The sequence below is a fragment of the Cetorhinus maximus genome, chromosome 27 (assembly GCF_964194155.1).
Source record: "Cetorhinus maximus chromosome 27, sCetMax3.hap1.1, whole genome shotgun sequence".
Lineage (NCBI taxonomy): Eukaryota > Metazoa > Chordata > Chondrichthyes > Lamniformes > Cetorhinidae > Cetorhinus > Cetorhinus maximus.
Genome location: NC_135905.1, coordinates 12,646,965 through 12,674,689, shown reverse-complemented (window position 1 = coordinate 12,674,689; position 27,725 = coordinate 12,646,965). Strand labels below are relative to the sequence as shown.

Genomic DNA, 27,725 nt, shown 5'->3' with positions numbered 1-27,725 from the left:
TCGGTAGCCCTGCTTCCAGCCACTTAACCCTTCTTGGAGGGTTAAACGACTGTGGGCTGCCAACATCGACATCGTTCACTGCCATCTCTTCCGATTAAATTCTACCCCATCTGGGGGCAGAGAAACAGAGAACATCCCAATGAAGGGTCATCGACTTGAAACATTAACCCTGTTTCCCTCTCCACAGATGCTGCCTGGCCTGCTGAGTATTCCCAGCATGTTCTGTTTTTATTTCAGATTTCCGGCATCCGCCATATTGTGTTTTTTGAGGTTTTTTTTTCAACCTTCCTGAGGAGCCAGGAGGTAATGAGGGCCTGAGTCTCACCTCCTCCCTTTCGCCAGTGAACAGCCTGGTGACTCTCAGCCCACATTGCAGCTCACCATTCTAATTTCAATGAAACCTGAGGCTAAATTTTGACCGTCCCACCTCCTTTGAAGCAGGGATCAACCTATTTGTTCAGTTCCCTGCCTTCCAGGCTGAGGCTATTCATTTTTCAATGTCCACCCCGTGTTACATCTCTCACTTGAACATTAGAGTATGTCGAGGGCTTTGAGACTTGACAATCGAGTCCCCTTCTATGACTTCTCTATCTCAGTCTCAACCAAACCATTTCAGATAGGATCCATTCTCCAATCAATATGTTGATGATGGGAGGAGGCAATTATTCCCCTAAAAATGTGAAATAAAAGGGGCAAAGGGATTTTAAAAAAATCACAACATTTGGCCCAGACGCCAAGACCATCCATAAGATCTCAACAGACCTGCATGGAATATGGCTACAAACTCATAGCCACCCATCTTCTCCAAGTCCAACAATATGTCAACCTTGTAAGATCCCTCTTTATATAAATAGAAGCTTTGATATCCTTTGGTTTGACTGAATCGTAGGAATATTACCAATATCCTGACTCCTCCTAAACAATATTGTTTCCAGTCTGTGCGTAAACTGATGACTTGTACATACGGACATACGAATTAGGTGCAGAAGTAGGCCATTTGGCCCTTCGAGCCTGCTCCGCCATGCAATAAGATCATGGCTGATCTGATCATGGCCTCAACTCCACATACTGCCTACCCTGATAACCTTTGACTCCCGTATCAGTCAATAATCTATCCACCTCGGCCTTAAAAGCATTCATTGACCCCACCTTCACCGTTCTCCGGGGAAGAAAGTTCCAAAGACCCACGACTCTCCGAGAGAAAAAGTTACCTCCCATCTCCATCGCAAACGGGTGACCACCCCCCCCCACCACCACTCTCAAACGTGTAACAAGTGGAAACATGCCCTCAGCATCCACCCCACCAAGTCCCCTCAGGACCCCAAGTGCTTCAACAAGACCACCTCTCAATCCTCCAAACTCCACAGGCCCAGCCTGTCCAATTCCTTCCCCCGTTCGATAACCCCAATGGCAGATTGGCCTTCAGGTACCATGTGACGAGTTTGTAGATGTAATCTTTCCGAATATAAAAAAAAATCTTCCTTCTTTTACATTTACCCATTTCATTTCCTTTCTATATTTTGGTTCACCCCCTCCCCATCATTAAATCTCTGCGCCCTGTGATTTACATCCGCTATATGTTCCAACCAAGGTAACCAGCTCGGTACATAAGAACCAGACTGTAGAAAACAGCATTGTGAGGCCTAGTTATTAAAAGAAATTTAAAACCAGTCAGACCAAGAAAGCTACGAGCAGTTCTGTTCCTTGAATTGGAAAGACACAGAGCTATGTGCTTGAGAGAGACAGATAGCTTTTATTATGTTCTTTATATCCATTATTGCCTAGTGGGAAAATCATGATGTGCGTTCTTTGACTACATCAACAAATAATGCTTCTGTTCTATATTTCAGTCCCAACAAGAGCTGCATCAAATAAAAGAAGGTTTCTGAGGAAACAGGATACGAAGTCCATTCTGGTAAGCAGCTCCTGGATATTTCTTACCATTTTAGCCATGTTTTAAAGATTACCTCAATAAATTAACGGGGCTGGGGTGGAGAGGTGCTCGTTTTATTAATGTTGGAGAAGGAAGAATGGGCTGATTCTGGATTTGCACCCTCCCTGCACAGATCGTCGTACATAGTGTTGTAATGCGCCTTTAAGAGATAGCAGCATGCCGCCATTTTAAGGGCAGTGTGTCATGTGATCGGCCTGGATCACATGGCTCACTTCCCTTAAGGTGATTGCATGCTGCCACCCCTTAAAGGCATATTACAACATGCAGGCCTAATTTGCCTCCTTATGGGGTATCTGTCAGCCCTCAGTTGTCCAAAACCTCCAAGTTACCCTGAATCACGTGCATTGCTAGTTCTACACGGATGCCTTATTAATCCAAACCATTTCTTTTACTTTGTTTCTCTTCATGATAATTTTATCCCAGAAAGCTGATGTATAACTTTTTTTATTATAACCGTAAGTCTTTAACACCTATTCAATTGACAGAGTGAAAAAAAATGAGGGGGAGCGATTTCTCTCATTGTGCAGAACAGCTTATATTAATCCTGCAAATCTCTTTTAAAACCAAAGTATTGCTGCTAAATTTCAGTGTGCATCTAACACAATGGCTCACTGGATCAGACAGAAGGACTTTGTTGGAGCCTTCAGGAATTTAAGATTAATCTCTTGGACACCACTCTTGGGAAAAATCCTCGGGAAATTATAAAAAAAAATGATGCTTTTTTAAATTCGTTTTCTTTGAAGACTTCTGTTTACTAGTTACTTGAACACTGGAGATGGGAGAAAAGGCTGTTGATTGGACAGGAAGATGAAATCTCGAGGAACGTGTCCCCCAGAGTTGGCAACCCTATCAGTTGCTTGTATTTCATTCTAGTCTCTTTTTTGCTTCTATCTGATTTACTGCATGCATTTTACATCAATATCTGCCAGTCCCTGCAGTATTTGTTTTAGATATTTAGATTGTCAAGGCAGTGAGCCTACACGGAATCTGGGCTGCTATCGCTTCACGTACAATTTACTCATCATAGGCTTGCTAATTTTATTGTATCGTTATTGCTTTCTAAGATTCAATTATTTATTTAGTGCTCTTTGGCTTTATTGAATTATAGTTACTATCAGACCATCATAAAAATGTATGAAAACCACATATCAACCCAACGTACAGGGTGACCTATATTCCAGAATGTCGCATTATTTTTCATATCCACTCATAATAAGATGAGGAATAAATAGATAATCTACAATAGAACACAATGCAATTTTATGATAATTCAATCAAACACCAGGAGAATGTGATTTCATAACTTGATGTGCTAAAATTTGCATGAGTTGGGTTTACTGGGACTATTTTCGGAGCGGTTGTAAAGGGCCATAAAAGAACCTAGTGTGGTGGAATCAGAATAAAATAAACAGTAATTAAATGAGAGAGCAGGATTTAACACACACACTTTGAGCGTGGCTGGTGAAGAAAAATATTTAACCTCGATCACATCACCAACACAAAATGGCTGAAGTATTACAGTTGCTGCTTTGGCAATATTGCATTATTGCCTTAATCCACTTACTGGCTATGGTGTTTAATGAAGATCTTTTATTACAGCTCAAGTTCTGTGAAGGTTCTTTTAAATTAACTTGTGTTTGTAAATCGATTTATTCTTCCCCTGGTGTTTTGTTGAAGTCTTTATTGAGTTACGTGCATACTTGATTCTGCCAAATATAATGCAGATTGCGAAAGGGTGCGGATCATTCTGAAAATGGTGGTAGTATTGCAGTCCGAACAATGCACAGACGTGTAGCACTTGGCAAATTTTGGCTTTGGCCTATATAGGGTTACATGTGGGTTTACATCGTTTTCCCCCCCCTCCCCCCCAAGGGATTTTCAAAGGCTCTATTTAAGGCCGGGCTTTTCCAGTCTCATTAGTAGTGGGCATCATCGTGTGCTGGATGGGAAAATTTGGAGAGCGGCCAAAAGTCAGCTGACTTTTGGCTGCTCTCCAAATTTTCCCTTCCCACCCTGTGATGATGCCCACTGCTGACGGGAGTGGAAAATCCCGCCTTAAATGTCTTCCGCCTCATAACTTTCTGGCACAACATTCCTATTTCCTCACATATACGTATTGTAGTTATAATTTACCCTATGCCATCAAGCTTGCAATGTATCTGTACTGACAGTCATAAATGGCTGTGGGTGTAGAAAGCAGGTCATTGGAAAGCGATCAGTTCCACAATGCTCAACCACTGTCACCATCCGCCGTCTCTTGATTCGAGGTTAACAGCTACTCAGGGCCGTGAGTTTCTGCCTTGGGTCTTCATGCGACTGAACAGACCGATTCCCGACCCGCATACCTTTGGACACACGGTGCAGGACATTTCACAAGGTAGTGGGATCCATGAGTGCAGGTTGCTTCCTTTTATTCCCATTATTCCCGTTGGCCATTTGAGAGTTGGGAAAACAGGATCCAGGGAAGATGGTTTTCGGCCATCCGAACACTGTGTCCCACTGAAGTTGATTTTGCAGGAGCTTTGCCTGAATACTTGGAGAGCTGGTTTCAAGAAGCATTTGTTCGACAGCCCCTCCCATTGAGTTAAATATAGCAGAAGGGAAATCAGGCACTAATCAAAATGTTTTAGGTTTTGAAATGGCTCCACTGGTTATTTAACTGCATGTTCACACATCGTGGGCAATGAGGGAAGGGAGAAAATGCTGGCCTTGCTGGTGACGCCCTCATCCCAAGAACATATCAAGAAAAAGGGCAAAATTATCCTTCCTTTTACATTGGGGTAATAAAAAAAGATTACATCTTAGAGAAGTACATGGTATTTTTGTCACTTAGTAATTCCTAAAGTAATTTAGTTCCCCTGCTATCCTGGTAATCACATGATGCAACAATAAAGAAGTTAATGACTAATCATAGCAATCAGCCTCTATATCATCCGCCAATCAACATATCCACATCTCGCCATTCCTTCTGTTGCCATGGTACCTGCATTTCATGGTGTATGGGGAGAGGGGGCAGAGATTCAATGATGGAATGCCAACTCAATGTTAATCACTGAGGAGATACACCCAACAGTATCGCCAACAGCACGATATCCATGGAAGAATGGATTGTTGTTATCATATATTAGAACTCTTGACTTACATTAAATTTGGATGCAATGGACCTCAACGATCCAAGTAAGGCAAAGTGATGAGAATTTTGTGTTGGACCAGTGAGAAAATAGTTCTGTGGTGTGTGTTACATTATGATCTTTTTTAATATCCAAATGCCTAATATTTGAGTTACTGGACACATATCAATATATTTATTATAATTTGTGTTTTCCAAAGAGACATGTTTTGAAGGATTGATACCAGCATAAAGTAGTATATCACTCATCATCCGTAGCTTTCCTCTACATTCAGGTGAGATTGCTCCAAAATAGCTTCATATTAGTTGAAAATATCCTCATCCGTGAGACTTGAGGAGTGAGATCTTAACTCACTCAAAACTCATTCATTTAGACAGTTTATTTATCAGGCCTCTAGTGTTTCTTCTCACTTCAGTTGACAAAGTTAATGGTATATCTTAGGCCAGAACTTATCCCGTGTCAGGTGGGCTCGGCGGGTGTGGTCATGGAGCCAACCACCGCCTGCGATCGGCTCCGCGCCGTCATTTTACACAGGCGGGCCAATTAACGCTCACCCAGTGTAAGACACGAGCGGTAACGCTCAGCGCTACCTGTATGGGTGGAGGAGGAGGGAGAGTCTGGGCCAGCACTCTTTCACGCATGCGTGCGAAAGCGCTTCGGTCTCCCTGAGGCACGGAGCTGCCTCAGAGATTGAAGTGGTTTGTAAAAACATTTTTACAGAAATTAAAAAATTAATGAAACATGTCCCCTCATGTGACTGTGTCATGTTTTTATTTTTCATACAAAATTTTTATTTAAGTAGTAAAAGCTTTAGGAAACCTCACCCCGCTCCTGGATGAGGTTTCCTAAAAAACGTGAAGGCCACTTGGCCTTTTCGCCTGCCCGCCAACCGTAAGATTGGACGGGCAGTGTAAACAATGACATTAATTAATTCGTTAATGGCCTTAATAGGCCTATCAGTTATCGATGGGCATGCAGCCAACTCCGGCGTGCGTCCACCGATTGAAACATCGCGAGACAGTGCGATGATGTCGGGACACACGCCCGACATCATTGTGCATCAGCTTATATGTTGGGCCCGCCCCTGCATGCCAACTTAAAAATCCTGGCCTTAAAAGTCTTAACTGAGATGGATATTACCGCTTTGCACAGAGCTAGCCAGTCATGAGACACTGTTGTGAGGTATTGGACATAGTTCAGTAGGTCTTATAAGGTATTTGTAGCCTTAGGTAGTTCAACAGTAAGTATTTATTAAGTACTGGAAACTATATACATCGGTACAGTAAATGTCCAAGCCAGGAGCGCTCTCCATGCTTGCTTCTACACACAACTCTGTCCAACACTACACTGAGCCCTAGGTCACGTGTTCTCTGACATAACTGTGTGGGCAGTACTGTATTCAGTCCCACGTTAACCCTTTATGTGCCAGACCCTTATACTACGTACACCTGACTGGTAAATGACTTCTGGTTTGGCATAAAATGGTTCTCAGTCACTTCTAACCGTTTCCTAGATTAGGTGAGCCTGTACTTACACCTAGTGTGATCCAGAATACTGACCTCTGTGAATTATCAAGGCATTTCGAGGTGTATGTCGGATCTATGTTATCAAGCAGATGTAAGCGGGAGTGAAGATTGGGAATGGTGATTTTTCCTAAAAGTAACGATAGCGATTAAAGTCAAACTGAAAGTTTAACTAATACTTTATGACCAATAAAAACAGAACCGTGCTCCCTTCAGTTCTAATAGTCTTATGTCAGCACCAGCTCCTCAATATTTCTTGCAGTTTTGGAGCGTGGACATGATGGGATTAACCCAGGATTCTTAACACAATAAATATTGGCACAGTGGGCTAGTGTTTATGTTATTGAACCAGCAATTGTGAGGTCGTGAGTTAAATCCTATCCTATTCTCCCAAATGGCAAATGATGCGAGATCAATTGCTAATTTTAAATCAGAGATTGGTAGATTTTGTTAACCAAAGGTATTAAGGGTTATGGGGCAAAGGCAGGTACATGGAGTTAGGTTATAGATCAGCCATGATCTGCTTGAATGGAGAAACAGGTTCAAGGGGCCAAATGGCCACCTCTGGTTCCTATTTTCCTGTCAAGTTGAAAAATTGAATTCAACAAATCAGGTAGTATCTGTAAACCTGGCATCAGAACATGTCCATGAAATCTGCCAGATTTTCATAAAAACCCATCAGCTTCACTCGTGATGGTTCTCAAACTGGGGCCTGCACACCCCTGGGGCTACACAGAGGCTTTCCAAGGGTTCTGTAATGTGGGGTTGATCTTTAGAGGTGGGCGATGTGGGCAATTGCCCAGGGCGATGTAGTCAAGAGTAAATGTATATGTAGCAGCCAAGGTGTGCTCAACCGTCCCTTTCTCCAGCTTTCACCCTGCTCTTTTTTAGTCTAGTTCTCCCCCTGAGTTCCTGTTTTCCCTTTACTTTGCTTCCCTGTTGCTCTCCCCCAGTTTCGGCCCTCTGGCGGGGCCCCGGCCCTCTTGTGGCCTCGCGGGGCTCCGGCCCTCTCCAGGTTCTTGCCAAGAATCAACTGACACTGTGGTGAGAAACAGCACCATCTCACTGAAATCTGTAGGTAAATACCTGTTTTTGTGAAAGCACTATTAAAACAATCTTCACTTGCAACACTTCATACCATAAGTATTATTTAGTATGACACTCTCTAGATGGGTTGGAGGTTCCATGATCACTAACCCATTAGAAAAGGGGACCTTCAGTCAATAAAGTTTGAGAAAGTCTGATCTAATGCCCTTCACTGGACCGAGTCTACCCCAACTTACTTCACCTACAACTGGTGCCCATGGAGTCTAGAGATGGGCACTAATTGCTGCTACCACCCATGTCCCAAAACCACATTTAACAAATGGCACTGAGAAAATGAAGGAACAGATCTCTCTCAAGAACGCAGAGCAGAGCGTGGCTTGCTACTCTGTTCCGGTGTTGGTTCAATACTCTCAAACAGCTGGAATTAGTTGGTATTTTCTTAGATTCTTCCTCAGGACTAAAGAGTCACATTCAACTCAAAAGGTTAACTCTGTTTCTCTCCCTTCACAGATGCTGCCAGACCTGCTGAGTTTTTCCAGCACTTAGTTTATGGTTTCAGATTTACAGCACCCGCAGTATTTATTTTAGAGAGTGTTTGTGGCCTAGCATGGAATTTTCTGATCTTATTTTCAGTTGCTTTGAGTAGGAGGGGATCGAAAAGCATCCAGGTCATATTTTCCTAGCATAGCTTTTCAATTACCATAGTTAACTCATGAAGCATATATGGCATTTATTAAAAAACAACTAAAGTTAAATGCTTCAGTGCACATTCTCACTCAGCAAAACATGCAGCCGGACCCACATCATTCTGATGTTATTTTTTTGCTTTCTTTCTGATGTGCTCTTGAAATTCTCTACCTTATGATGGAACATTGAGATGGTTAAACCAAATGGCCACACTCGTTTTTTTAAGAAGCTTAATGCAGAGTCAAGGCTCAGAGTACAGAACAGCACCAACAACAACAACTTGCGTTTACGTGACACCTTCTCATGCGTAAGACACCCCAAGGCCCCTCACTGGGGTGTAATCAATAAGGAGACCAAACCACGTAGGGCAGATGACCAAATGTGCTAGATGTCCAAATTGGAGGAGCACAGAGATCCTTAGTGGGGAATGGCAGAGCTGGATGAGGTGATAGGGGCAAAAGTAGGCAAGGGAGGAATTTGGAAACAAAGACGTGAATATTAAAAATGAGGGTTGCCAAACACCACTCAGTTTTAATATAGGAGCAGAGATGACAAACGGTTCTAAACATGAGTATTCAAAGCCTGGAGGTTGTAGGGGATTGAAAGAGGGAACACAGAGATAGGAAGGTCCATAATTTTGAAGTTCTAAAAAGGAATAGGCCGGAATTGGAGATGATGCGAAGAGTCTTGCTTTCGGCCCTGGAGCTGATTTGTGTTGCAAAACGATGTAATATTCTCATAAACATTACCAGGAACTAATGGATTCTTCCAGTTGCCAGGTACTGTCTGACCACTGAGGAACACTGGCTCCCAGCATCCATCAACTATCCAATATTGTCAGCTGCCACTTTAATATTTGATTTACAATCTTCAACACTCTTTCATAGAAGCTCATTTTCAAAGAGATGATGCAACAAACTTTGTCATTTCAAGTGACATTTTCGAGCAGAAAAATAGGTTTTGTGAACCAGCTCGAATCCATTTAAAAATACTAAGTCTGGAACCTTTCATAATACCTCTCCCTATTTGAGAGTGGGTGGCAATGGCGGGGGGTGGGATTCACATAAAATAAAGGGATGCCACTTTCCTACCCAGCCCCTTCTCTCAGCCAGGCCCACCTAAAATCCCCTGAAGAATCTAAAGTCCGGGAGATATCTTCACTTTTCCTTTGGGGCTGCCTGTAGTCCCAGCAGTGGCCATCGCTGTCTCCTGGTGCTTCTGGGACTACAGAGCTGCCAGCCTATCAGATTAGCCAGCAGCTCGATAGGGTGGAGCTTCCTGTCCCTGAGGGGTGGAAGTCCCACTCTGATCCAGTTTATTGTATTATTATTACTAATTATTATTAGCAGTATTATTGCTGCAGGGCAACCAGGTTATAAGTCGGCCGGTTGCCGACCAACGTTTTTCGATCCAGGGGACAAGCAATCCATCCCACCTCCTTATCTTCTGACCATCAACCACAAGAGGCAGCATTTGGAGATTAGTAAAATTAGTTGAGTCATTGATTTGGCTCTTTGTAATAAAGTTTGTTCAGGCTGCGGACGGTCAAGTGTAGAAAGGGAGCTGACGACCACCTTTCAGTTCAGTTATTGTCTTGGTTATTCAAATCAAGCCGAAGATTGAGGGCTGATCTCCATTGGCTGGTGAACTTGACCATTTCTGTCACTAAGATGAAACACAAACCTGATCTTTGTTTAAAAAAAAACAATCTGTTACTACCAGTTCAAATATGTAACTTGTATGTAGAAGAACAGAACTCAACTCCAGAGTGGAGATTATCTTGTGACCTCTTAACTCACCAACCAAATTTCTGCCTGTTGTTCTAACCTGTCAATGGTTAACCCCTCTGCTAAAATAGCATAACAGAATTTGGTTCAAGTGTGTTAAATCAATAATTTACCAAGTTCACATTACTGGAGAGATTTTTCACCTATCAATTGCACTATCCGTTATATCACTTTATCAAACAGCATTGGCTGCATTATCTTGGCTAATACAATTTTAACAAATCCAAGTTCACTGTCATTTATTAACCCACATTTCACTAAGTGACAATAAATTTTGTCCCAGATTATGATCTCTAAAAGTTTCCCCCACCACCAACAAGGAGCTGACTGACCTTCAGTAACCAGGTTTATCTCTCTCTGCTTTTGAACAAGGGGGTGACATTTGCAACTCTCCAATTCCCTGGCACCCCTCCCATGCCAAAGGAAGATTGGAAGATTGTGGCCAAGGATGCAACTCACCCAGGCTGGACGTCTTTTCTACTTTGTACCTCCTCTTTGTCTATTTTTTTATATCCCATTCAATTTCTCTACTACTCATTCCTTACTGTGTTATCAGTAGCACCTTCAGACAAAATATTTGATTCGTACCTCAGCCATGCTGTCTGACTTTGTAAGGTGATCTTTTTGGTCTCTAATCAGTCCACTGTTTTTTGACTAACCTTTTAACTCTTTATACGTTTATAAAAGACTTTAGTGATCTCTTTTATGTTGCCCATTACTCTTTTCTCACATAGGTTCTTAACCCCTCATCTCCTTTATGGGTTCCCCCTGCATTCTGCTGGATACTGGTACCTATCATAAGCATTCTTTCATTTGAATCACAATTTCCTTAGTTATCTAGGGAGCTCTAGCCTTCCGCCTCCTAGGAATGTGTTTAGTCTGTACCTAAACTTACTCCTCCGTGAAGGAGATCTTTTGCTGCATTACAGGAAGCCATAGATTCATCTGAATTGGATAAGGCTTCTTCGCTGTACTAAGCTGGAGTCTTGGGCCACCTGCTCCCACAATTGTGTTTTGCCTTGTCATTTAATCAGCTTGCTTTTCAATAGGCTGGAGCTGCGAACAAAGCATGTCGGTATTCTCACCAACAAACTGACGGGCCCCAAATACTGTAATTACTGTAATCACCTCCAGATCTTTGCAACTTGTTATTAGCATCGTCTGAGCTGAGATAGGGCATTTTTGTTTAGATGAGAAATATGTGAGTTGAAAGAAAAACTGCGTCTGATGAACCTTCCCAGGTGCAATCTCAAATACCATTTGTCGACGTGTCCCTTTGTGAAATTTGGAATTATTTCTGGATACCTGCACTTAAAAACAGCATTCCAACATCATCAGCTCACCACCAGCTTCTCAAGGGCAATTAGAAATTGGCAATAAATGCTGGCCCAGCCAGCAACGTCCACATCCTGTAAATGAATTTTTTTAAAAAACAACAACTCTGGGAGATTGTTCAAGTGACATCTTTTCAAATTGCAGGTCCTGCACACTAGAACGTGGTAAATCAGGAAGCTACATCTGCTCGAGGGAAAACAGCTTGTTTTGGGAGCTCACATTTTTGCTCTGCATTGACATGGCAAAACCTCACATATACAAGGATGGTGCTAGAATTGAGAAAGTCCATCTATGTGGCTTGTCTGGACATGCTGGGACTCTTTTCTCTAGAAGAGAGAAGACTGGGAGATGACCTGACAGAGGTCTTTAGCACCATGCAGGGATTCAGTAGGGTAGAGGTGAGGGAGTCCAAAACCGACTGTAAACATAAGACATTCGCTGATAAATCCTGTAGGGAATTCAGGAGAAACATCTCTACTCCGAGAGCGGGGAGATTGTGGATCTTGCTGCCACATTGTGGCAAATAGCATGGATGCAGTTAAGGGGACGTTATGAGGGAGAAAGCAATTGGTAGGGTTAAGCGATGTAAAGTGGGAGGAGGTCAGTGTGAAGTGTTTACAGCAGCATAGACATGTGGGGCAGGATGACCTGTTTCAGTTCTGTAAAGACTCTAATGTAATACTACATAATGCTTAAGGTTTATCAGTAGTTTCTGAGTCTATCATGAAAAGATTTTTAGTTGGGTGGGTATCTATAAAGCTTTTTTTACATTCTTTCACAGGATGCGGATGTCGCTGGCTATGCCAGCATTTATTGCCCATCCCTAATTGCCCTTGAGAAGACACTCCACCATCCTCGATGTGACTTTTTCAGGCTCCCCCACTTAGTTCGCTTCAGCCAATCACACTGTGGATATCCTTCGGTTTCCTGTATGTCAGTGAAATTATTCTTTAACAGAAAGAACCTTCCATAACAATGGACATCGGGTTCCATTGCCTTATTTGGCCACTGGCAGCCTGGGCTTTTAAAACAACCCTTGTCTCTACTTCGCTGTTAACGTGTTCATGTTCAGCCCCGAGCTCGTCCTTATCAGGGCGTCTCCTTTCAATTTCTTCCTCCAGTTTATTGCCCTTTCCATGCACACCCTCCCTAGCTGAGACACACTAAAGCAAATAGCAGCCTTCCTGCTGCTGCGCTTCAGATCAGTGTGCTTCAGATCAGTGTGCTTCAGATCAGTGTGCTTCAGATCAGTGTGCTTCAGCTCCATGTTGCCCAGGGCCCTTATCATTTGAACAAAGACATGCAAAGATCCTTCACTAGGTTTTCTGGTGCTTTGCAATCAAGTACACCGATTGAAGGTTTCATTTTTACTTTTAATTTTAGTCTAAGTGCATGCTACCTTGCTTTCCTCCTTTCATTCACTCCTCAAAAACCAAACTCTTGGACCAAGCGTTTGGTCACCTGACCCCATAGCTCCTGGTGTGGCTCAGTGTCGTATCCTGTTTAACTGTGAAGTGTCTTTAATATGTTGAAGATGCTATGTAAATATAAGCTGTTGTTGTAATGTTTGCTCCATCTGTACGATTTCACCGTCCCGCCTCCTGCAAATTCTCCTGTGCGTGTCAGCTCCTTTTACCGTGGCATCAGAGCGGGCACCTTGACAATTAGTACTCATGGGCTATTTGGCTGTGGGGGCATCACAACTTCACCTGATGTCCGCACAAAGGAACAGACTTTCCCTTTTACTTTGAGCAACAGTGTAAGTGAATTGGCAGCCCGGCTTTCTCTGTCCAGTAGTTTCAAGTCTGAATCTACCCCCGTGCGCTTCGGGTAAAAGTCATTGGCTGGTGTCAGGGAGCAGGAACCTTGGCTGATTATTCCCTTCCGTATCCCGGGAATACTGAGGCTAAATTGTGGTGGCTCCACCATTGCTCTGGCTGAGATCAGCAAACTCACTTCAGCCCAGGGATCAAAGCGAGGATCTCCCAGTTGCAAAAGGCACTGAGATGTACGCCTTTTAGCTGAGCCACTCTGCAAAGCCTCCTACCATTGGCATATTTCATCTATGTGGGTATTTAGAGCAGTCCCCAGCTGTCTGAGGGAACCCGGTTTAAAATGTTGGACCACAGGAGTGCTGATTTTTCACAAATAATTGTTCCAAGCTTAGAATCTTCCAGCACAAAAGGAAGCCATTAGGCCCATCGTGACTGTCCTGGCTCTTTGAAAGAGCAACCAAACTAATCCCGGTCCCCTACTCTCTCCGCATGTGACTGTAAAGATTTTCTTTTCAAATATTTATCTAACTTTTCTTTGAAAGATACTATTGAATCACCTGCCACCTGACAGTGCATTCCAGATTGTTCCAGCTCGCTGCGTAAAATAATTCTCCTCCTCTCCCCTCTAGCTCTTCAGCCAATTACCTGATACCTATATCCTCTGGTTATTCACCCTCCTGCCAGTGGAAAATGCCTGTTCCCTCTCTACTCTATAAAAATAATTTTGAACACGGCCACTGAATCTCCCCTGCTCTATGGAGAACAATCCCAGCCTCTGTAGTCCCTCCACAAACTGAAGTCCTTCATCCCTGTTACCATTCTGGTAAGTCTTACACACTCTCTGTGGCAGTGCTGGGCAACCTAGGCTTGTGACTGGGCCTCATGAGTAGCCCCCCTCCATCTCAGTGGGCCGCAAGATTGAAATCGGGCTGCCAACACAGGCCGTATGTGAACTGATGGATCATATTTGTTTCCTTGATCAGAGTGTTTCTCCAGCATTTTTTTTTTCCAATTTGGGAATTGAGTGTAGTCACATGAAGGTAAGTGAGTGAACATTAACTGCGGGTGTAGCATGAAGGGGTGGCCCAACATTTTAAACCGGATTCCCTCAGACAGCTGGGGAATGCTCCAAATACCCACATAGATGAAACATGCCAATGGTAGGAGGCTTTGCACTGTGGCTGAGCTAAAAGGTGTACATCTCAGTGCCTTTTGCAACTGGGAGATCCTCGCTTTGATCCCTGGGCTGAAGTGAGTTTGCTGATCTCAGCCGGAGCAATGGCGGAGCCACCACAATTTAGCCTCAGTATTCCCGGGATACGGAAGGGAATAATCAGCCAGGGTTCCTGCTCCCTGACACCAGCCACTGACTTTTACCTGAAGTGCCGAAAGTCGGGGCTGCCAATCCACTTACACACTATTGCATAAAGTAAAAGAGAAATGTGCACTAACCATGACCCCATGAATAAGGTTGAATACATTTAATATACGTGGAATATTGCCTCTAACAAGTAAAATTCTCAATCATTCATATATTAATAGAACTGTCATCAACTTCAAATGATTAAAGCAAAAGAAATATTTACGCCTGCCTTGCCTACATTGGTTGGATCTGCCCTCCACAAGCCTCCTTGAATCAGGGGTGTGCAGACGCTCTGAAGGAGGGTCATATGGACTCGAAACGTTAACTCTGTTTCTCTCTCCACAGATGCTGCCGGACCTGCTGAGTTTTTCCAGCACTTTTTGATTTTACGATGTGCAGATGCTTTGCAATTCAGCACTGAGGGTTCCATCCATTAGTCCGTTGTGCTTTTTGTATTTGATGCGTCTTATAGCAGAAAAAGTCTGCTTGCATGTGTGTGTTGATCCAAAGATTGACATCAGCTTTGCAATGCAATGCTGGAGAACTGGATCGGGGATATTCAACCAAAGTTCTCGTACCCCTTTCCACTTTAGCTGGTTAATTTTGCCTTCATCCAGGGCACGAACGTCAATTAATTCCTCGTCAAACTTCCTTTTATGAACCCTAAGCCTTTGACATTCTGTGCCACATCTGCTCAGATCAAATTTAAATAGATTTGAGAGCAACAAGAAGGCTTCAGATCAGAGAAGAAAAGCGGTTCTCAAAACGCTCTGCCCGTGTAGACAGCACTTGTATGTGAACTGACGGGATCATATTCGTTTCCTTGATCAGAGTGTTTCTCCAGCATTTTTTTTCCGATTTGGGAAGTGAGTGTAGTCACGTGAAGGTAACTGAGTGAACATTAACTGCGGGTGTAGCATGAATTTTCTGACTCTAGCAGCTAGTGTGGGCAAGGGGTGATTTTTTCCCTCTGCAACGACTCGTTCAACGCGTTCAGGTGACCAGGGATGTCAGCGAGAAAAGCCACATCCACAATCCAGTTTTCATCTTCTAACTCTGGGTTACCGCCAAAAAGTAACATCAAAAAGCACAGCCTCCCATGTCCACCAGTGTCATAACCACCACGGTCTCCCGGGATAGGGTACTTTTAGTAACAGTCGACAAAATGTCTCGCGGGCCACAATCAGTACCCTGATGGGCTGCGTGCAGCCTGCGGGCACAGGTTGCCCACCACTGTTCTTATGGCCTTACATCCTTCCTAAAATGTTGTGCCCAGAACTGAACATAATACCCCAGCTGAGGCCAAACTATGAACTTATGAATGTCTAGCATAACTTGCTTAATTTAATACTCTGTACCTCTACCACCAAAAACAAGGACTCCATAATCATTATTTACAGCCTTATCAACTTGTTCCGTCTCCTTCAAAGAGTATAGGCAGTTCCCTTTTGAATGTTACGGCTGTATCTGCTTCCACCACTCTTTCAGGTACTGAATGCCAGGTCATAACATCTCGCTGGAAGATTCTCTTCCTCTCCCCACTGGTTCTTTTATTCATTCATGGGATGTGGGCATCATTGGCTGGGCCAGTGTTTATTGCCCATCCCTAAGTGCCCTTGAGAAGGTGCTGGTGAGCTGCCTCCTTGAACCGCTGCAGTACATGTGGTGTAGGTACACCCACAGTGCTGTTAGGGAGGGAGTACCAGGATTTTGACCCAGCGACAGTGAAGGAACGGCGAAATATTTCCAAGTCATGATGATGAGTGGCTTGGAGGGGAACTTCCAGGTGGTGGTGTTACCATGTGTCTAATGCCCTTGTCCTTCCAGATGGTAGCAGTTCTGGGTTTAGAAGGTGTTATCTAAAGAGCTACAGTATTTATATGGCTAGTCCAGTTCAGTTTCTGGTCAATGATAACACCCAGGATGTTGATAGTGGGGGATTCAGTGATGGTATTGCCATTGAATGTCAAGGGATGATGGTTAGATTCTCTCTTGTTGGAGACGGTCATTGCCTGGCACCTGTGTGGCACAAACGTTACTTGCCACTTGTCAGCCCAAGCCTGGATATTGTCCAGGTCTTGCTGCATTCGGATATGGACTGCTTCAGTATCTGAGGAGCCGTGAATGGTACTGAACATTGTGCAATCATCAGCAAACTTCTGACCTTATGATGGAAAGAAGGTCATCGATGAAGCAGCTGAAAATGGTTGGGCCGAGGACACTACCCTGAGGAACTCCTGGGGCTGAGATGATTGACCTCCAACAACCACAACCATCTTCCTTTGTGCTAGGTATGATTCCAACCAGTGGAGAGTTTTCCTCCTGATTCCCATTGACTCCAGTTTTGCTAGGGCTCCTTTATTCCATGCTTGGTCAAATGCTGCCTTGCTGTGAAGGGCAGTCACTCTCACCTCACCTCTTGAGTTCAGCTGTTTTGTCCATGTTTGAACAAAGGCTGGAATGAGGTCAGGAGCTGAGTGACCCTGCTGAAAATGAGCGTCAGTGAGCAGGTTATTGCTGAGCAAGTGCTGCCTGATAGCATTGGTGATGACCCCTTCCATCGTTATACTGATGATCAAGAGTAGACTGATGGGGCAGTAATTGGCCAGGTTGGATTTGTCCTGCTTTTTGTGTACAGGACATACCTGGGTAATGTTCGACATAGCCGGGTAGATGCCAGTGTTGTAGCTGTACTGGAACATTTTGGCTAAGGGCATGGCAAGTTCTGGAGCACAAGTCTTCAGTACTATTGCCAGAATATTGTCAGGGCCAATAGCTTTTGCAGTATCCAGTGCCTTCAGCTGTTTCTTGATATCATGTGGAGTGAATCAAATTGGCTGAAAACTGGCAACTGTGATGCTGAGGACCTCTGGAGGAGGCCAAGATGGATCATTCACTCGGCACTTCTGGCCGAAGGTTGTAGCGAATGCTTAAGCCATATCTATTGCACTGTTGTGCTGGGCTCCTCCATCATTGAGGATGGAGAAATTTGTGGAGCCTCCTCCTTCAGTGAGTTATTTAATTTTCCACCACCATTCATGACTGGATGTGGCAGGACTGCAGAGCTTAGATCTGATCCATTGGTTGTGGAATGCTTAGCTCTGTCTGATGCTTGCTACTTACGCTTTTCAGCATGCAAGTAGTCCTGGGTTGTAGCTTCACCCAGTTGACACCTCATTTTTATGTATGCCTGGTGCTGCTCCTGGCATGCCCTTTTGCACTCTTTGTTGATCCAGGGTTGATCCCCTGGCTTGGTGGAAATGGTAGAGTGGGGGATATGCCAGGCCATGAGGTTACAGATTGTGGTTGAGTACAATTCTGCTGCTGCTGATGGCCCACAGCGCCTCATGAATGCCCAGTCTTGAGTTGCTAGATCTGTTTGAAACCAATCCCAATTAGCACAGTGATAGTGCCACACAACACGATGGAGGGTGTCCTCAATGTGAAGGCGGGACTTCATCTCCATAAGGACTGTGCGGTGGTCACTCCTACCGATACTGTCATGGACAGATGCATCTGCAGCAGGCAGGTTGGTGAGGGTGAGGTCAAGTATATTTTTCCCTCTTGTTGGTTCCCTCACTACCTGCCACAGACCCAGTCTAGCAGCTATGTCCTTTAGGACTCTGCCAGCTCGGTCAGCAGTGCTGCTACCGAGCCACTCTTGGTGATGGACATTGAAGTCCTCCACGTGGTGTTCAACATGGAGGGGTATTTGTCGGAGATTAATCACACCAAGACATCATTTCGTACGTAGAAACCCCTTTTATTACTTGTGCACAAGGGAGACAGCACAATGAGAGCTACTGTACAGTCTCGTAGCAGAATACACGCAGACCTGTTAAAAGCATTTTTACAGCCGATCAGTAAGTTTTGCAACAAACCTATCCATTTATTTGCATAAGTTAACTGACCAATCCATGTTCCAGTAAATTTCCATTTCCCTCACAGCAGATGTTTGGTTACGCAGTTGCTTATCACAACCCTGATTACATTCGGCCTGAGAAAGAACAAAATGGAATGTCTCAGGGCTCATCCTACAATGGTGGTCAGACAAGATTGTATTCTTCTCAAGGTTGTAGTATTTTTCTCTTAGGCCTAGGCATACAATTCAACTTCTCATTAACCCTTCCAGTGCCAAATGGGCTCCTTGCAGTTGCCTAGGCCACCACACTTCCCCCCCACTTTTGTCCTACAAGGACAATCCACCACCCTTAGCCAAGTCCTATGTATCCTAGTTGCCGGGCTTCATCCTCAGTGGGGTCCTGATTCCTGAGGAGAGGGAGGGAATGGTTAGCTGGCTTGCCACCAGGACTCTGGAGGTTCTGTAGTCGACAGACAGAGTGGATGTAACAGAGGACGAGCTGGAAAACAATGTACAGAACAATGCGTAGGGCAAGACCTATGACAAGGTATTTGAGGAGGGTTTTAAAAAGGCCCCCAAACCACCCGCTGATGTTAGGGAGCCACCCTCACCAGTCAAAGGATGGGAAATACAGTACAAATCCAACATTTATTCTGTCTTAAATTTTCTAGGGCTTGTTCCAGTGCCCAAGATCCATAGGTGCTGCATACATCATTTCTGCTCGCTTCGTCTGAAATATCTTTCCCTATTTCAATTAATTTATTGATAGTCCCCACATGACTTTCGAGCATGGTAGCCAGACTTTGGATTAACCGTGTCATGTCCTGGTCCATATGTAATTGGGTATCCTGGATCCCCTGTCCCCTCTCTAGAATCTCCTTAAGTTTAAAGCTCAGACCCTCTGGTCAACAGTTACCAGGTTCTGGATTAACCAATGATGTCCCTATATTGAATATTGTAGCGGCATCATTTATCAGGCTGCGCTTAACGCAGTTCCCTCCCGAGCCTGATCGCATCTCGCCATTGAACTGAACTGCTTCAGTCATCAACTGGTGCGTCAGAGCCGTGTAGAGTGCTTGGGTATGGGTTAAGCACCACTGGGGCAGGACGACACCGGATATGTTCAAGATTACGGGTACCAGCTCATGGTGTACATTATCATATAGAACTTTATTTTGATTGATCTATACAAGACCATTTGTTGGCCCTGGATACATGGCTGGACAAGGTGGGTCTGTTGGCTTGGTCTGAGGGGCTTCAATTATCTCTACTCAGACTGTGGAAGTAGGTGTGGAAGGTGGCTGGGTAGTGGCGGACCTCCCACGCCCGATCTGAAGCAAACCCTTACTACAATTCGAAAGCACTTGTTCTCCTAATGTTACATTTATCATTCCCCGTTGCGTGTCGCATTCGGCATTGTCCGTGCTGTACCAAAGTTTCTCCTGCGGTGTGGAATGAGCAGTGATGATCCCCGACCTTGTTGCCAGTACTGATATGCCCACGACCAGGATCGTAGATCTGTGGAGACATTAACATCTGCCCTTGTTCTCTGGGTTACCGCTTGGTCAATTGTCATGTATCTTTAACTGTGTGTAATGCCTCCATTTACTTCCTGTTCTCATATCTACAAGTGCGCATGTATCACCTGCCATAATTACCTCGTATGGTCCATGCCTGTTCGCTGTGAGCTCACCTTGACCATCACCTTATTCCCCACTTGCTCCATTGTTGCTCTTTGGATTTGCTTGTTTCCATATCCTCAATCACCTGTCGGTCTCTGACTTCCTTCCTTAACTCATGCAATTGCTTACTTAATTCCCTTACATAGTCCGTATTTTTCCTTTCAGTGGCCCTACATCTCCTCCTCCCACTAAAATGCCTTCAGGTAATTGCATGGCCCTTCCTGTTATCAATTCAATGCGGTGAACCTGGTAGTCCTATTTGGTGTCACCCTAAGGCGCATCAGAATGCTGGGCAATGCTGTGGCCCAGTTGTTGCCTGTCTCCTGAATTGCTTAGGCTATAGATGTTTTTAAAGTTCAGTTCATCCTTTCCACGATCCCTGGACTCTGGGGGTGGTAAGGAATATGGAATTTCTGTTTAATCTCCATAACATTACACACTTCTTGAATGACTCTCCCTGTGAAATGAGTTCCCTGTTCTGAATCCATCTGGGTAGGCAACCCCACTCCTTCCAGTTTACTCTCTCCTGCTGCTGTCTCATGCCAGACCTCAATTCCTTAAACAACTCTACAGTGCACTTTCTTATCCTATCTTTCAATGGCTCAGTATCTTCACTTCCAGTGATGGTTGTCTCTGGGAACCGCTTAACTCTCCCTGTCATCAAGGTGTTATCCTGTGGTCTTACTTTTTGTAGCTCGCAGGCACATTAATATAGTCAATAATACATCTATTTAGCCTTTTCCCAGCTTTCCCTTTACCTGTATCTATCTTGTGATAAATTGTTAAGTATTTTTTTCTCCTTACCCTTCAATTGCCTCAACTACAGACACTGAATAATTTTATCTCTAAGGTTTTTTTTCTGACCACAATCATCTTGATTCTCTTGAAGTTAGTTTCTCTATTGTCTTGATTGTTTAAAATGTTTCCTTACTCTTTAGGCCATATTAACTATTCCATTTCAACGGGGATCTCTGTCTCTAGATCTTTGCTTATCTCCCCCTGTGCAGTTCCAATGCCTCAGTTGATGGCCAGATTATCAAATTCATTTCCCTTAAAACAGTTTGTACATTATGTCCTCTCTCCCTAACTCATTCCCCTACTTGCCTCATGCCATTTTACACATGCAACAGCTACCATCTTGTTCAGGTTACCCGGAGAGACTTTAAAATGAATAAAATATTCTCATAACAGTTTTAAAACAGAAATCAGGTATTGACATGTTTTGCTTCCTTATCTTCTTCTCAAACATTTTATTGTCTCAAAAGTAACCCGCTAAATTGTGTCTGACCCGGTTCTTTTAGAATTATCCCAGATTCATTAACTCGGCCAAAAATTGGATTTCTGCCAAACTTTGTCAAGGTCTTGAGCTTAGCTTCACATTTTGGGAACAGACTTGACAAATACAAAAGCTTACAGCATTTGAATTAGTGCCAATTGTTGTCAAACCTTTTAAAATGAAAATTCCCTTTTGAGAACTTTAACAAGAACCAAACCTCAAATTTTTAAACTTTGTAAGAACTGTAATTTACACTATCAAAATTAAAACAACCTCTTTTTTCATGTGTAATGATTTGTATCCAGATTAGAAGTCCCATATGTTTATCGACACATTCTTTATCTTTGGATAGCATCCTCGTTATTCAAAGTAACCTCTTAAATTACACTGCACTTTACATCTCAAGATTGTCCCAAATTCAAATTACAGTGCTGTTGGGATGCAGATTTCCTTTAATATTTAATTCATCTCTTCATAAGAAACCCCTTTTTCTCCATTGGAACCACCTAGACCTTGTGTTTATGTCATTTGGTTTTCCTAGAATTTCACGTAATCTTGTCCTCAGAATTTTAGAATACCAACTCGTATGTATTAATCCCAATCATCTTGGAAGCTGGTGATGAGGGTTATTCCCTATTAGTCTGCAAGGGGGTAGTACAAGGGTTGGTTCATCTCGACCAAAGGCAAGCCCTGTTTTATCTTTACACTACCTTCACATTACGATTTTTGCCAGAAGTCTCAACTCAAACCTTATACTCAAAACTTTGGAATATTTGAATAAACTTTTCCTTTAATCTAATATGGGGCTTTCGACTCTTAAGTGCTTAACTACACACACAGAAGACAATTCGGGGAAGAAAACACATTAAAGCTCACATATAAATGCTTCATTGCACACAAACAAACATATAGATAAAGGTATGTATCGATACTCCTATAATATTGAACTTAACTCTAAACGAAGCTTCGAGTAGCAATGGGGGAATAAAGGGATCTTGAAGGCTCCACCTAGAGGGACCTTCAAACTGACGAAAGCTCACATTTTCTCTGCTGCTGCTTGTCAATTGCTCATTAGCCCCCTAGGGGTACCCTCCCTTTCTCTCTCTCTCTCTCTCTCTCTCCCTCTCTCTCTTCAGCACAAACAGCTCTTGTAACTTAGATCAATTCATTTTTTTTTAAGTTACAGAAAATTCAGTAGCAGACTATCTACATCCCTTAAAACATATAAGCGCTCAATTCTGACCCGATTGAAAGTTACATCTGGTGGGAAGCTCTCTCCTTTACCTTGAGTCCATTTAACCCAATCAGAAACATATTGGACAATTTCAGGACCGTAATGGACATACATATAAGCACTTGGGGCTCCCTTCAAAGGGGGAACCTGGGGTTTCTTTGATGCCATATTACCCATTCTCTATCTAATAACTAAGAAAGGCCAGTCCTTGGCAGGTCCCCAACCCGCAATCTACTAATGTACTTTCACCAATCAGTCCACTCACACGCTCAAGGGATCCTGGACCCCGAGCCGCAATCATGCACACACACACTCAGTACAGACTCCAGAGGCTACTGACCCCGAGTATATCCTGAACTCCAGAGGCTACCGACCTCGAGTATATCCTGGCCAGAGCAGTCCCGGCGACAACTAATCTCCTAAATACTTAAATAGATGACTTACCCTAAGAGTCAGCCACAGGCAGGCGAAGACAGATCGCAGGTCAACGAACCCCAGAAGCCCAAATGGGGCTGCCGCGGACTGAGGAGTCCTTGAACCGTGAGGTCCTAACACTGGCGCTCCGTGACTCAACCCCAGGGGTTAGTCATCTTGGTGGAACCTCCAAGAAACTGTCGGAGATTAATCACACCGAGGTATCATTTCGTATGTAGAAATCCCATTTATTACTTGTGCACAAGGGAGACAGCACAATGAGAGCTACTGTACAGTCTCGTAGCAGAATACACTCAGACTTGTTAAAAGCATTTTTACAGCCGATCAGTAAGCTTTGCAACAAGCCTATCCGTTTATTTGCATAAGTTAACTGACCAATCCATGTTCCAGTAAATTTCCATTTCCCTCACAGCAGATGTTTGGTTATGCAGTTGCTTATCACAGCCCTGATTACATTCGGCCTGAGAAAGAACAAAATGGAATGTCTCAGGGCTCATCCTACAATGGTGGTCAGACAAGATTGTATTCAAGGTTGTAGTATTTTTCTCTTAGGCCTAGGCATACAATTCAACTTCTCATTAACCCAGTGCCAGATGGGCTCCCTGCAGTTGCCTAGGCCACCACATATTGATTCATCAGCCAAGGGAGGAACTGAATGTGGTAATCAGCAGGAGATTCCCTTGCCCGTGTTTGACATGGTGCCATGAAACTCCATGGGGGCCGGAGTTGATGTTGAGGATTCCCAGGGCAACTACGTCCTGGCTGTATACCACTGTGCCTCCAACTCGGCTAGGTCTGTGCTGTTGGTGGGACAGGACATACCTAGGGATGGTAATGGCGGTGTCTGGGACATGGGCCAGGATTTTCTGGCCCTGTTGTGAGTGGGACCTGCCATGGGCGAGGCAGTGCCCCAGCCAGATGTCCATAGACTTGCGGCAAGACCGGACGATCCCGGTAGCAGGCAGATGTGGAAAATCCCACCCATTATCTGTAAGGTGTGATTGATTCTGTGAGTATGACTATGTCAGGCTGTTGCTTGACTTGTCTGAGAGACAACTCTCCCAATTTTGGCACAAGCCCCCAGATGTTAGTAAGGAGGTCTGTTTGGGGTTGACAGGGCTGAGTTTGCCATTGTTGTTTCTGGTTCCTAGGTCGATGCTGGTTAGTCTGACTGGTTTCATTCCTTATTGACTTGTTTTTAGCGGTTTGATACAACTGAGTGGCTTGCTGGGCCATTTCAGAGGGGATTTAAGAGTTAACCACATTGCTGTGAGTCTGGAGTCACATGTAGGCCAGACCAGGTAAGGATGGCAGATTTCCTTCCCTAAAGGACATTAGTGAACCAGATGGGTTTTTACAACAATGGTTCATGGTCACCATTAGACTTTTAATTACTTAATTTACTGAATTCAAATTCTACACTTGCCTTGGTGGGATTTGAACCCGGGGCCTCAGAGCATTACATCGGGTCTCTGTTTTACTAGTCTAGTGACAATACCACTACGCCCTGTAACTTTTGTCAAGTATCTTAAATCTTTGCTCTTGGCTTTTTTAAAATTTTGTTTTAGGTTGTTTGGTAATGCTGTTTCTCTCTCTCTCTCTCTTTCTCTCTCTCAGCCTCGAATTGTAGAGGATAGTCTGACGTATGCTGAACTGGAACTTGTGCCAACACAGCCAAGTGCCCCAAGCAATCCTACATCTCCGAGCTCCCAGTCTGCCACTACGGTCTATGCCAAGATCCTTTTCTCTGAAAACCAAGGTCAATGAACTCCAACTGGAAGAGCTTCAGGAAATGCACATTTAACACTGACAGAACAATATTTAAGGAACAATAAAGTGTTTGTAGTGTGCATATTTATGTGACTTCAGTGAGACTGACGCCTTGTTACGATATTCCCCAGGCCTGTTGAAGCATTTGTATGTAAACCTGTATGGCACAGGCAGCCTAGAGACTGCAGTGGTAAAGGGGAGTGGGCTATCTTATCCACACTGTCAAACAACATAGTTCAAACCACCAAACTACACAAATAGTGAAACTCACCTTGTCCACATTGGGGCATTTGCTCAGTCACTGCCCCCAAATAGGGGAGGAATACACAGCTTTTGGGCCTTCTCCATCAAACTGCGTCTTCAATCATTTAGTTGCACTAGGATCGATTTTGAGCACGAGGAGGCCTGGGACTGAGTACACCCCATCTTCCTGCATCACTGAAAGCCCTGCGGTAGACAAATAAGGAATGCATGCACATTTGCAAGTGTGTGTGTGAAATAATTTAATGGGTGGACACTCGCAATAAGTTTTGAATTAATGGTCTTTTGTGAGGAAAAGAATAATTATTTTCTGTGTGAGTTCGAGTGGGTGAAGCAGTGGGCAAGCAAACGCGAATGCATGCATGAGCTGAATGTGTGTGGATATATATATATATCTATGTTAAATTTTGTTTGATAATGTCCCTGTGAGGTTATATTATAGACACTATACATGTGGGTGGGGAGGTGGGCGGTGAATTGAATGAATAAGTTGAAGAGAGATGTTTTTTTCTATTCACCTTGGGGATGTTGGCATCTCTGGCAAGGCCAGAATTTATTGCCCATCCCTAATTGCCCTTGAGAAGGTGGTCATGAGCCGCCTTCTTGAACTGCTGCAGTCCATCTTTTTATTCTTTCATGGGATGTGGGCATCATCACTGGCAAGGCCAGCATTTGTTGCCCATCCCTAACTGCCCTTCAGCTGAGTGGCTTGCTAGGCCATTTCAGAATCAATCACATTGTTGAGGGCTTGGAGTCACATGTAGGCCAGACCAGGTAATGATAGCAGATTTCCTTCCCTAAAGGACCTTAATGAATCAGATGGATTTTTACAACAATCATGGATTGTTGTCATGGTCACCATTACTGAGTCTAGCTTTATATTCCAGATTTGTTAATTGAATTGAAATTCCACCAGCTGCCATGTTGGGATTTCAACCCATGTCCCCAGAGCATTAGCCTGGGCCTTTCGATTAGCAGTGACATTACAACGATGCCACTGTTAGGAAGGGCATTCCAGCATTTTGACCCAGTAAGGTGGGCTATATAGGTTGGCGTGTGGCTTGGAGGGGAACTTGCAGGTGGTGGTGTTCCCATGCATCTGCTGCCCTTGTCCTTCCAGGGGGCAAAGGTCACAGGTTTGGAAGGTGCTGTTGAAAGATCCTTGCTGAGCTGCTGCAGTGCATCTTGTAGATGGTACACACTGCTGCCACTGTGTTAGTGGTGGAGGGAGTGAATGTTTAATGTGATGGATGGGGTGTCAATCAAGCGGGCTACTTTGGCCTGAATGGTGTTGAGCTTCTTGAGTGCTGTTGGAGCTGCACTCATCCAGGCAAGTGGGGAGGTATTCCATCACACTCCTGACTTGTGCCTCGTAGATGGTGGACAGGTTTGGGGAGTCAGGAGATGAGTTACTCGTAACAGTATTTGCAGACTCTGTATTTATATGACTACATAATTTGTCTGTGTATGTTAGCATTGTGAATGAGAGTGCGTGAGCCACTAAGTGTGCCTGAGCGAGTGTGTGGTGATGTGAGCTATTGTTATCATCCTAACTTGGTACCACAATCCTCACACTATATAGGTACTCTGTATGCGTGTCAGTGTGTAGTGCTAACGACCGATGATACCATATAGGGACTGACACTAGTTTGATTCCCAGCCTGCTCACTGCCTCTGTTTCATTAACTGGAGCCGTGGGATATCTCAGCTGAGAAACCCGTAAAATGAAGCCAAGTGTGGACAGTCTTTGGCGCCTCTTAGTGGCCATCGAGGCTCCCTCTTGGCTGTTGGAGTCAGCCCTGGATGGATAACGGAAATACATCATCTAAAAGTGACTGAAGTATCCCATAAAAGTAGCATTTTCAACAAAATCATGTAATGGAGAAGCCACCAGTGTGAGCTCTGAAATTGGTCAAGCTGCTCCAACTCAGCCTTTTCTGTTCTGATAATATTGGCAGTTTAATATTTTCGTGTCTTAGGGGTTCAGATACTTGGCGGATTACTTGAATTATTTGCATGGAAGATGTCCCTGTGCAGAGTCTCGTCATGAAATGCCAGCTATGAGTTTGCATATGTGGAAAAAAAATTAGAAGTTGATTTTCAATGTAATGCCAGGATATGCAATAATGAACAATAATAAACTGAAGTGACCTTGTGCTTTTACGATATATGTACCTTGCAGAATTTAAAGGCAATCATTTCTACATATATGAGAGAGAGAAAATATGATATGACAGAGAACCCAAACATTGTACTGAAAAATTCAACTGCAATCCCAGGTTCCTTCATTTGCGCCAATAACTGATATCTTTGTGAAAGCAGGTCTGAAGTTTCCTGTTTTGTTTCCATCCAGATATCAGCACATTCTGGGTGAAATCAGCTGAAATAGCGCAAATTATCATGAAACACCGATAACCACTTATGCTTGAGGTTACGTGATCTATCGAGAGTCAGTTTGCCAGCTCACACCCATCATACTGCCCATGTACCCCCCCAGGGTCTACATGAACAGGATGGTGAGCTTTCACATGCCTATTCACGGGGGTCTGTGTGCTCACCAGTAGACACCTGGGATCATGCCTTGTCTTCCCTCATCTTGCTGT

General features: G+C 43.9%; 1 protein-coding gene across 3 annotated transcripts in view; it reads left to right on the top strand.

Moving 5' to 3' along the window:
- The window catches only part of vstm4a (V-set and transmembrane domain containing 4a), a 57,815-nt gene extending 30,530 nt beyond the window's left edge, over nt 1-27,285 (top strand). For 2 of the 3 annotated variants that reach the window (XM_078530734.1, XM_078530733.1), the window contains exons 8-9: nt 1,851-1,915; nt 24,709-27,285. In XM_078530734.1, coding sequence (XP_078386860.1) covers nt 1,851-1,915; nt 24,709-24,858 — 215 coding nt within the window. In that variant the 3' untranslated portion in view covers nt 24,859-27,285. Of the gene's footprint in view, nt 1-237; nt 304-1,850; nt 1,916-24,708 lie in introns of those variants that run through there. The other variant, XM_078530735.1, reaches the window with a different exon arrangement.
- The last annotated feature ends 440 nt before the right edge of the window (nt 27,286-27,725 follow it).